This window comes from Musa acuminata, chromosome BXJ3-10 (assembly GCF_036884655.1).
Source record: "Musa acuminata AAA Group cultivar baxijiao chromosome BXJ3-10, Cavendish_Baxijiao_AAA, whole genome shotgun sequence".
In the NCBI taxonomy this organism is placed as follows: Eukaryota; Viridiplantae; Streptophyta; class Magnoliopsida; order Zingiberales; family Musaceae; genus Musa; species Musa acuminata.
The window spans coordinates 20,013,530-20,022,979 of record NC_088358.1 but is presented as its reverse complement, the minus strand read 5'-3'; the positions used below and the strand labels follow the sequence as shown (position 1 = coordinate 20,022,979).

Genomic DNA, 9,450 nt, shown 5'->3' with positions numbered 1-9,450 from the left:
ATATACATATATACATATACATATATATATATACATATATATATATACATATACATATATATATATATACATATATATATATACATATACATATATATATATATATATATATATATATATATATATATATATATATGTATGTATGCATGTATGTATGTATGTATATGTATATGTATACATACATACATACATACATACATGCATACATACATACATGCATACATACATACATACATATATATATATATATATATATATATATATATATATATATATATATATATATATATATATATATATGTATAACATTATTTTGATGACAATCAAAATATTATAAAAGATCAAAATAAAATTGTAATACTAGCAGTATGATTTAAATAGGATAGTCTCGATCCGTCCAATAATCTTTCTTAATATTTTTTCTTAAAATGTGATAGTATCGACAAACGTGGACTCGGGGTCGACATGAATAATTAAAAATTTAGCCCAAAAATTAAATTATATAATCCATTCTATAATTTCTAAGATATTATTTCGATCCAAAAATGAAGCCAATAGATTAGAGGTATAAAAATTATTTAAAAAAATGATATTACCATTATTCTGTTGGATTATTTATATCTGAAAAGGTTCTAACAGATAAAAAAATCGAAAAAGGCAAAAAATTCCTCAAGAAATTGTTCAAATGATAATTTTCAAGGTAGTATTTGAATTCAAACAAAAAAAAGTGGGGCCATCAAATCAGAAGAATTCAGATTGCCGCAAGCCAATTAATATGATCACGAGATGGAGCTTGTGGTATTAAATGGCATGGATCAATGCAAAGACAAGAACAGTGTGCACCCCACCCCCCACCCTAAAATTAATATACTACATGGAGGAAGAGCCCTAAGCAAGAGTGTTATGTGTGCGAGACAAAGAGGAAGAGGACACACACCTTGGACTTCCAATGTCCATGTTGTGAGCACTAATCCATGCATCAAGAATCATCCACTGCATTAGATGCCAAAGGGAATTGAAATCACTCTGACCTTCTCCCTCCTTTTACCTCTATCTAGTGATGTGTGGATAGTGTAGTTTATTGCTCATCACTTAATGTGCTCTTCAACCGGGAAGAATACAAATTATAAGTTGGAAAACTTGTTGATCTCATAAATCTTCCCTAACTTAGTGGGCAAAGAATTTATTAGATCATTACCAAATTCAGAGATAAATCCTTACCTTCACCATTTATTATTTACAATATATATATATCTATATATGTGAGGATTTAAGATATATATATAGGAGAATATAATTCCAAACGGAGGAAAGACTTCTTCGCCCACCACCTGTTTGTTCTGTTCCCATACGGATAGCCGCTTCTTCCTCAGGTTCACCCAATCCCATCAACGGCTCGCTCCCGCTCAGAACGAGATCGAAGGCTTGCAGAGCCAAACAGAGCATCCACTCGCCTCCATCTGTCGCAAATCCAACACAGTGTTCGTGTTGGTGAGGGGTGGGGGCGAGGGGGTTTCAGCCAAAGGCCTCTTCTTCTTCTCCTCTTATCTCCCAACCCATCCTCCCTCTCTTCTCCCTGTGGAAGGCGAGAAGCGCACAAGGAGAGAGCGAGCGTTGGTTGCCCCGGGCGCTCCCTCGGCCTCCGAAGACACTGCCTTGGCCGACCCGGACGTCATGGAGAAGGACGAGCAGAAGGAGAAGCAACCCGGGGAGGAGCAGAGCGGCGACGCGGAGGAGAAGATGAACAGGAAGCTCAGCTGCACCACCGTCGACGAGGACGGCGGCGACGAGGACGAGGAGGAGAAGGGACCCGTGGAGCTCGGCCCGCAGATCGGGCTCAAGGAGCAGCTTGAGATGGACAAGGTGCGGTGTGCGACGTGGCCGCGAGGATGAAGGAGAGGGTGTGTTTGGTGCTGATCATGCAGGGTTGTGGTCTTGCAGGACGACGAGAGCTTGAGGAAGTGGAAGGAGCAGCTCCTCGGAAGCATTGATCTCAACGAAGTCGGAGGTAATCCTTCTTCTTCTTCTTCTTCTTCTCGTTCTGCCACGAGAACCGTTGCGTGATCTGGTAAACATGCACATGTTTTCTTGCACTCAGAGACCCTCGAGCCAGATGTGAATATCCAAGACCTCACCATCCTCGCCCCCGACCGCCCCGACGTCGTCCTCCCCATCCCCTTCGTCCCTGACGCCAAGGGCTTCGCCTTCGCCCTCAAGGACGGCAGCCGCTACCGCCTCAAGTTCACCTTCACCGTCTCCAACAACATCGTCTCTGGCCTCAGATACACCAACACCGTGTGGAAGACGGGAATGAAAGGTGCCACCTCGGTCTTTTCTCATCTTCTTCGACGTGAGTGTGCCTCAGGTGTTGTGGATCTTTGTCCAGTGGACAGCACCAAGGTGATGCTGGGAACGTTCAGCCCCCAGAAGGAGCCCTACACGTACGAACTGGAAGAAGAGGCGACCCCTGCGGGTTACTTCGCGAGGGGATCGTATTCTGCCAAGACGAAGGTAAGAAGTCGCCGCACAACTCCTCCATCCTCACCCTTGGTCTTCTCTTCCTCATGCTTTTTGTTGCAGTTCGTGGATGATGATGGGAAGTGCTACCTGGACATGACTTACTACTTCGAGATTAGAAAGGACTGGCCGACGCCGGCTTGATGGATCGATCGCAAAGGGTTATGATCACTTGTGCTGTATCATCTGTTATCGTCGATCCGGAATCGAATTCACAGCTGACTTGTAGGTTTGCTTTGAGTTTGAGCTGCAGTTGTTCCAGGGGGAGATGTTAAACAGACATCTATTTTGTGATGTTGACTCACAAATCTACTGGTTCTTTGTTGTGGGTGGGTGGGTGAAATAACAAGCTTGCAGGGTTTTTGGACACACTTCAAAAGCTAAGACTGTTTCTTTGGCTTCTCTAACATGACATTTTGTATTGCTTCCTTCCATTTCTAGCTTTCCAGTTTGATTTCCTAAGAACAAAACTGTGCATTGTTCTTTGTTAATTTAAGTAAGTATCCATTACTTGTGCAGGAAGAAGTAGAAATTTGACCATCGGTACTAGAGGTGGCATATCATGCTGTAAACCTATCAAACTCGCCAAAAAATACAAGTGATTTGTGGAAACTTTACTTTAGGAAGTTTTTCGTGATTTGTGGAAATTTGTTAATTTAGATCATCATATAAGATGATGATGAGCCCATTTAGTCTCACTGGTTAAAAATGTGGAAAACCAAGAACAGAGTTGTCTGTACAACGTTTTTCGTTGTTCATGAGACTTGAAAATGACTATTAGATAAATGATGACTATTAGATAACAGAGTAAGACCTCCATCTTTTCTATTTAGTCACACATAAGTGACAATATTTTTTGAACATAAAAAAGGATAGGATAAGACGTGAGTGAACACATAATCATGGCTTAAGTGGAGCTTAATTTCATAGAAACAGAGATTGAATTCCACAAAGAAACAAGACGGCTTATTCATGTTGTTATCAAACTCAGGACATCTGATCTGCCACACAACTTACTTCATCTGATAACACAGCTGGTCTTTTCCTCCCTGCAATAATAGTTTTACTCCATACGCTTCTGCTTCTGCACATAGCCATGTTAGGAGTTCCCAGATTCTGCAAGAGCAAGTGCACTAATTAATGGATGGATAAAGAGTTCATCCACTAAAACTGATCCACAAAAGAGACGTATCACCCCCACATATAGAGACAAACCAGCATCAATACACAGCTTATTTTTGCAGTGTTTGAAGACAAAAAGACCACACTATTAACCCTCTACAAATACATTAAAAGGGATTATTAACTTAGAACAGATAGACGACTATGCTATGAAGAGATCCGAGTTGCCATGCAGATTCGCCAAAGCTCAATTATGTTTCTGCTCTTCTTCTTGTTCTCATTATTCTGTTCCTAGTGTTTCAGAAGAAGACGTACACCTCGGTGTCAAGATTATCCTTTTTCTTTACTTCAATGAACATACAAGAAATAATAATCTTTGGAACCAAAAAAATTGGAATAAGTTGATACAATTCAACTCAATAAAAGAAGAGCCCAAAATTTTTGGGGAAAAGAAAAATACACAGATGTTGTCCATTGATGATAACACAAATTTACTGAGGAATGACGAATGACTTTTTAAATGACCAAGAAATGCTGATCTGACATGGCACAAACTAGAGAAAACACAATCAAAAGGTCCATGAAATTTCCAAAGAATTGATCTTTGCAAGTTGCGCCAAAATTACCACACACATGCTTAAATAATCATTGATGAGATTTTAACAACTGAAATGAAAAAGGCAGAACATTCTTCCGTTCAACCTCACAGATGTTGAGAAGGAAATTTATCTGCAATTCCAAATATGCCAAGTGTAAGAATCTGGACAGATTCTTTATTTATTCCACTTCACTTCCCGTTTAATCAGCAACTCACCTTAATAACATTTAAGCATGATGCAGATGTTGAATCTGCAAAAGAAACATTTAGAAGGGAAAAAACAAAATTGGAGAGCCCATACCAAACATAATCATTATACACCAACTTTATGCTGCCGAAAAATTTCTCTGGGAATATGTAAAACTGCAGGGGAGGAGCCTTTCTCTAAGGGGACATAAGTGCTTCAATTGTATATGAAAGAGACTGTGCCCACTCAGATTTGAATAACAATGTTCGCAGTGTCTGCATAATGTCATAATCTGGATCCAGCTTCCGCTGCCAACCCTATAAAGAAACAAGCAGAAGCCACGGTTATGTCATAGAATGAAAACCAATTTAATGTCTTTGGAAAACAAAAATATTCAGGTTGCTTCAGTCAAAGTAATTAAATAGCCACAAAGTCGAATACATCATTTCATTTTTATTCCCACCCACATACAAGGAGTAAATATCTCAAATAGGTCAGTTTCAATGAAAAGCTCTTAGATATCAGTTTATGTATGCAGCAGAAGAACAGAATCATGCACGAAGCAGGCACCATTCATGTGAAGCATGAGATCTTTGAAAAGGAACTCCGGACATGACCAAACAACTTTTTCAGCAAAAGAATTTTCATCAATATATGAGTTGTAGTAGATAAATGTGCTTGCATAAGGCCTATTGTTTTTGTTTTATCGCATATAAATGGTTGTACCTAAGAATGAGAAAAGAAAAGAGAACTTCATATTGACTTTGAAATCCTGATATTTCACCAAGAAATTATTGAACACCATCCTGATCCAGGCCGGCTCATCTTAATTCCAACATCATGAAGAATATAAAACTATGTTTAAAGATGATTTCCACCAAAAGCAAACACAATGAGTCTTTCAATTTTCATTAAATGAACAACAGAACATTGGAATTTTTGTATTTTTGTAAAACTATTGACTGGGAAATTCTTCAACAGCTGATGAGTGCATACAAAGCATGATCAGAAAATATTTGATCAATTCTTCTAAGAAAAGCTTCTAAGAGACTTCTGTTGCCCTATGCCTCTATTGTAATTTTAAAAATGCTTTAAAAGAGTTTATCTAATTTTGGGCCTCACCAAAAACCACAAATGACAACTTGATGCCTAAAATTAAATGACAGGCAAACATATCGACTTTCACAAACAAGACAAGAAGACAGATGCATCCCATCATTCCATGCTCTGCATGATGTTTCTGTTTCATGACCTCAAACTGGAATTGGTTGGTTATATGTATATACACAAGCAACTTATACATGCCAAGTACTACAAATACGAGATACAAAGAATCGGAAACTGATACATATCGTGTGGTAAATTTGATGAAGAGATTGTACCTCCAAAACCAAAGTTGTCACCATCACAGTGCAAACATTACCATCGATATTGACTTTATGACGGCGAACTTGCTCGAGCAACTGATGCATGCATTCAGCTGGATGGACAGAATCCCCTTCAGGAGAGCCCCAAAAACTAAATGATTTATCTACTTCCTGAAATATCATACATAAATAAAATGAAATAGCACACACATGAATGAATATACAGGTTTATGCATATAGTGTTGGAAGTAAATTTCAGTGCACAATTGGATCACAAAATACCAATTAAAAATCCCAGCCTAGGAGGAGATTAATCTCGCCGTTCAGAAAAAGAAGCTACAACAGACAGTACCTCAATGAAAGCCTTTGGATTTGAGCAGTTTTGATTTCTTGATAACCTTAAGGTGCACTCAGCTGCAGTGCGTCCATCTCGAAGAGCAACAGCTTTAAAAAAGTTGAGCAGATTTACACGGTCGCTGCTGGAAAGTTCTGCAGTCATACCTACATCGAGAAAGATGACATGAGGCTTTGATTTAAAGAGCCTTTTATTTGAGTGCTTGGTTTGAGCTCGGACAAGCATATTTCCAGGATGCAGATCTGCATGGACGAAATTGTCCACCTGTAGGAAAAGATGAATGCTCGAGTTAATTATACAAAGAAGAGTCACATTGATTGAAGTGTAATAATGCTTAATAATCACAGAGAAGGTCGCAATGGTTCCAGAGTTGCATAACATGTTCTCAAGGAAAAAAAGGTGGTTCTCACCTTGATCCTCACCCATCCAAGATAATCAAAGAGTCAATTTTTTGAAGGAATCAGGTAGACAGTTACCATCAGCATAAGGATTCTCTTTAAACATTGCTAGTATGAGTTCTAAAAGAAGCATGAACGTTCACTTAAAGAACCATAAAATCATAAATGAAGTATCGGCAGTGAACGTATTGCAAGTTCTGACTACTTCCTTATACTGTTCTGCAAGTCTTATTTGGATGTAAAAGTAATATACACAGGCAAAATAGCTCTTGGATCAACTGACTCACCAATAAAGGGTATACCCAATGGATGAGGCTCCCACCAACACAGATGCAGGAATAAAGACCAGAAATTTTAAAAGCTTATAAACCTAAGTTTGGAAACATGGAATCATAACAAATAGATAACTCCAACAAAGAGATAAACAAGAAATATACCAGAAGCATCTTCAAGAGTGCATGAGTCCCAATGTGAGCAAGCGCACTTTTGAGTCGGTCATGCCCTTCAAGCTCATCAACATAGTAAGAAACACTTTGTCCATGCTCATAAGTCTCCACTAAAACAGCAGGATGGACAAGCGGATAGAGAGGTTTTGGGAAAGACACATCCTTCCACCTGCGGAAATTATAGATAAAGCGGCTTAAATGGGCAGCTTCCCTTGCAAGATCTACTTGAGACATCATGAATACAGCAAACTGTTGCACGCTTTCATCCAAGCGCAACCACTTCAAGGTGGGCATGAACTTGGAGATTTTGGCCACCATATTAATTATCATGAAATCCCTCTTAATGGACTCACCAACACCAGGATGTCTAACCTTTACAGCAACAACTAACTGCTTTGCATGTTGACCAGGATGGCGAAATCTCAAAGAAGCCCGATGTACCTGAGCTACACTTCCAGATGCCACAGGTTCCTCCTCAAAATTCTCAAAAACATCAGAAAGTTTGCGGCCGAATGCTCTTTCTATAGATTTCCTAGTGTAGGCAAAGCTATGTGCAGGTGCTTTACAATGAAGCTTTGCCAATTCATAGCAAAGATCACTAGGGAAGAGGTCCGGACGTGTAGCAGCCCACTGACCCCATTTTATGAATGCTGGGCCTGCTTTTTCCAGAGTAGAATGAACAAGATGATTCCACATTTTTCTGAACTGAGTATCACAACTATCTGCTAGTGGAGCCAATACTATAATAGGAGAGAACAGAACTGCCAAATAGAATGCTCTTAGAAACAAAATAAAACACTCCAATATGGAAAGAATAAAGGAGGTGAGGAAAATATGGCTATCTTGTGCTTGCATATAAAGTGCATTTCGTGTTGGAAAGTACTCCCCATCTGCCCAAGCTGTCTTGGACAATGCAATCTCCCCAGTAATGAATGCAAGAAAGCTAGGAACCAAATGGGATCTAGCGACAGCTAAACTTGCAGCACAAGCAATCTTACTGACAGGTGAAGATGCAATTCCTCTATAAGAGTACATTACACACAGCTGTTTCCAGGCAACTTGAATATGATGTGTCATCGAACTTCTAGCTGAAATGACAAAGAACTTCCTCAAGGGATTATTCTTGGATATATTTTCCTCCGTTTTATAGAGCATAAACAAGTTATTCCATCCATGAAAAACCTTGTTCTGTGGGAACAATCTGCATGAAAAAGGTAAACCATTTGCTGAAGAAAATCCAGGATTCGTTGTGGAAAAGCTGGTTCTGGGATTTGCTAGAAAAGAATAACCAGCTTTTCTGAATTTTTGAAAAGCCAAAAACCTGCAAGTGGGAGAAATTATATTGGCAAGTCAATGAGGACCTTATCAGTAAAATATAATTACAACATTCAAACTGGAATTTACTATAGCTACTCAATAGTATTGTCAATAAATTATAATGAGAAACATGTCAAGATATGTAATTAGATGCTTTAGCATAGGTAAATAGGTAAACCAATTTCTTACACAGATAACACATGCATTCCCATGGATGAAACAATGGCAACCGTGTATACACATTGGTTTTGAAGGTCATCACAAGTTTCATCATTACTCACCATACAACAATAATATAGTGTATTTTGGGTTACGATGACATGCCACAAGATGTAGATTACATTTAAATATTGTACTAAGTTGAGTAATATTGTATTGAAAATCAATTTCAATGAACAAAATTCTAACCACAAGAATGGCTCTGATTTTTTTTTAGTTTTTCCAGTAAATACTAACTTTTTGTTCTAGTTTCAAAACGAATAACAACCGGTGACATGTAACAAAATTCCCAATCCTCTTCAACTTGTGTTATACATGTTTCTATCCGAGAAACAAAAGAAAAACAACATTGATCTCTAAACATAGGCCTATTAGACTGACCTCGACGTCATTATGCACTCCAGAAAAATCTTCCTTAATTCCTTATAGAGCGTTTGCCCAAAGAATCACATGCCTTGACTGCAACAACCAAGAAGGTATATGCTGAGAATTCACTTGGAAGAAGAAGCAAAAGGCAATCACAGACAGAAACTCACGGTTCGCGTTTCGCTGATGTTCTAGCGGCAGGATGGCGCCAACGGCGTAGGAATTCGAGCCCTAAGGAACCCAGCTCAGAAAATCATCGGCAAGATCTCCGGTGGAGTTGCCCTAGGGGAATATAAGCCACACAAGCGATCGAGGGGGCCGTCCTCCTCCTCGATCTGAGGGAAGGAATGGAAAATGATAACGGGACGGAGGCTCAAATTTAGGATTCGTGTTCGACGGAGGAAGGCAGCGACGAACGAGAGAGAGAGAAAAATGGGTAAACGGCAGGAAGACAAGACCGCGAGAGAGAGAGAGAGAGAGAGACAGAGAGAGGCGTGAAGGTCGTCCCCACGTGATCGCTCGACGACCGCACGCGGCATAGTGAGTCGGTTCACATAA

The 9,450-nt window shown here is 39.4% G+C and overlaps 2 protein-coding genes across 5 annotated transcripts; one reads left to right on the top strand and one right to left on the bottom strand.

The window, feature by feature from the left end:
• Positions 1-1,317: 1,317 nt before the first annotated feature.
• LOC135650504 (rho GDP-dissociation inhibitor 1-like) lies at positions 1,318-2,817 on the top strand. 2 transcript variants are annotated; one of them, XM_065169906.1, is made up of 5 exons: positions 1,380-1,863; positions 1,942-2,008; positions 2,099-2,317; positions 2,387-2,511; positions 2,581-2,817. In XM_065169906.1, exons 1-5 carry the CDS (start codon positions 1,675-1,677, stop codon positions 2,659-2,661), a joined length of 681 nt encoding a protein of 226 aa, XP_065025978.1. In that variant the 5' UTR covers positions 1,380-1,674; the 3' UTR covers positions 2,662-2,817. The 2 variants fall into 2 exon arrangements, with proteins under 2 accessions (XP_065025979.1, XP_065025978.1); XM_065169907.1 differs by having other exon boundaries at positions 1,318-1,863; positions 2,099-2,511.
• A 464-nt stretch (positions 2,818-3,281) lies between these two features.
• LOC103999935 (uncharacterized) lies at positions 3,282-9,412 on the bottom strand. 3 transcript variants are annotated; one of them, XR_010501993.1, is made up of 7 exons: positions 9,063-9,412; positions 8,908-8,985; positions 6,982-8,311; positions 6,144-6,410; positions 5,807-5,962; positions 4,539-4,741; positions 3,282-3,633 (listed from the first exon to the last, which is right to left on the bottom strand). XR_010501993.1 is itself a non-coding variant. In XM_009421838.3 (6 exons), exons 2-6 carry the CDS (start codon positions 8,916-8,918, stop codon positions 4,622-4,624), a joined length of 1,884 nt encoding a protein of 627 aa, XP_009420113.2. In that variant the 5' UTR covers positions 8,919-8,985; positions 9,063-9,412; the 3' UTR covers positions 4,384-4,621. The 3 variants fall into 3 exon arrangements, 1 of the variants encoding a protein (XP_009420113.2); XR_672822.3 differs by lacking the exon at positions 3,282-3,633 and adding an exon at positions 4,130-4,368 and having other exon boundaries at positions 4,454-4,741; XM_009421838.3 differs by lacking the exon at positions 3,282-3,633 and having other exon boundaries at positions 4,384-4,741.
• Between the last annotated feature and the right edge of the window lie 38 nt (positions 9,413-9,450).

Excerpts from the sequence above, each read along its gene's own strand:
- LOC135650504 (XM_065169907.1), top strand. The coding sequence starts at position 1,675 with ATGGAGAAGGACGAGCAGAAGGAGAAGCAACCCGGGGAGGAGCAGAGC. Across the intron at positions 2,009-2,098 it reads TGATCTCAACGAAGTCGGAG|AGACCCTCGAGCCAGATGTG; the intron begins GTAATCCTTCTT and ends TCTTGCACTCAG. Across the intron at positions 2,512-2,580 it reads CGTATTCTGCCAAGACGAAG|TTCGTGGATGATGATGGGAA; the intron begins GTAAGAAGTCGC and ends TTTTTGTTGCAG.
- LOC103999935 (XM_009421838.3), bottom strand. Across the intron at positions 6,411-6,981 it reads CACTCTTGAAGATGCTTCTG|GTGGACAATTTCGTCCATGC; the intron begins GTATATTTCTTG and ends CTTTTCCTACAG. Across the intron at positions 5,963-6,143 it reads ATCCAAAGGCTTTCATTGAG|GAAGTAGATAAATCATTTAG; the intron begins GTACTGTCTGTT and ends ATGATATTTCAG.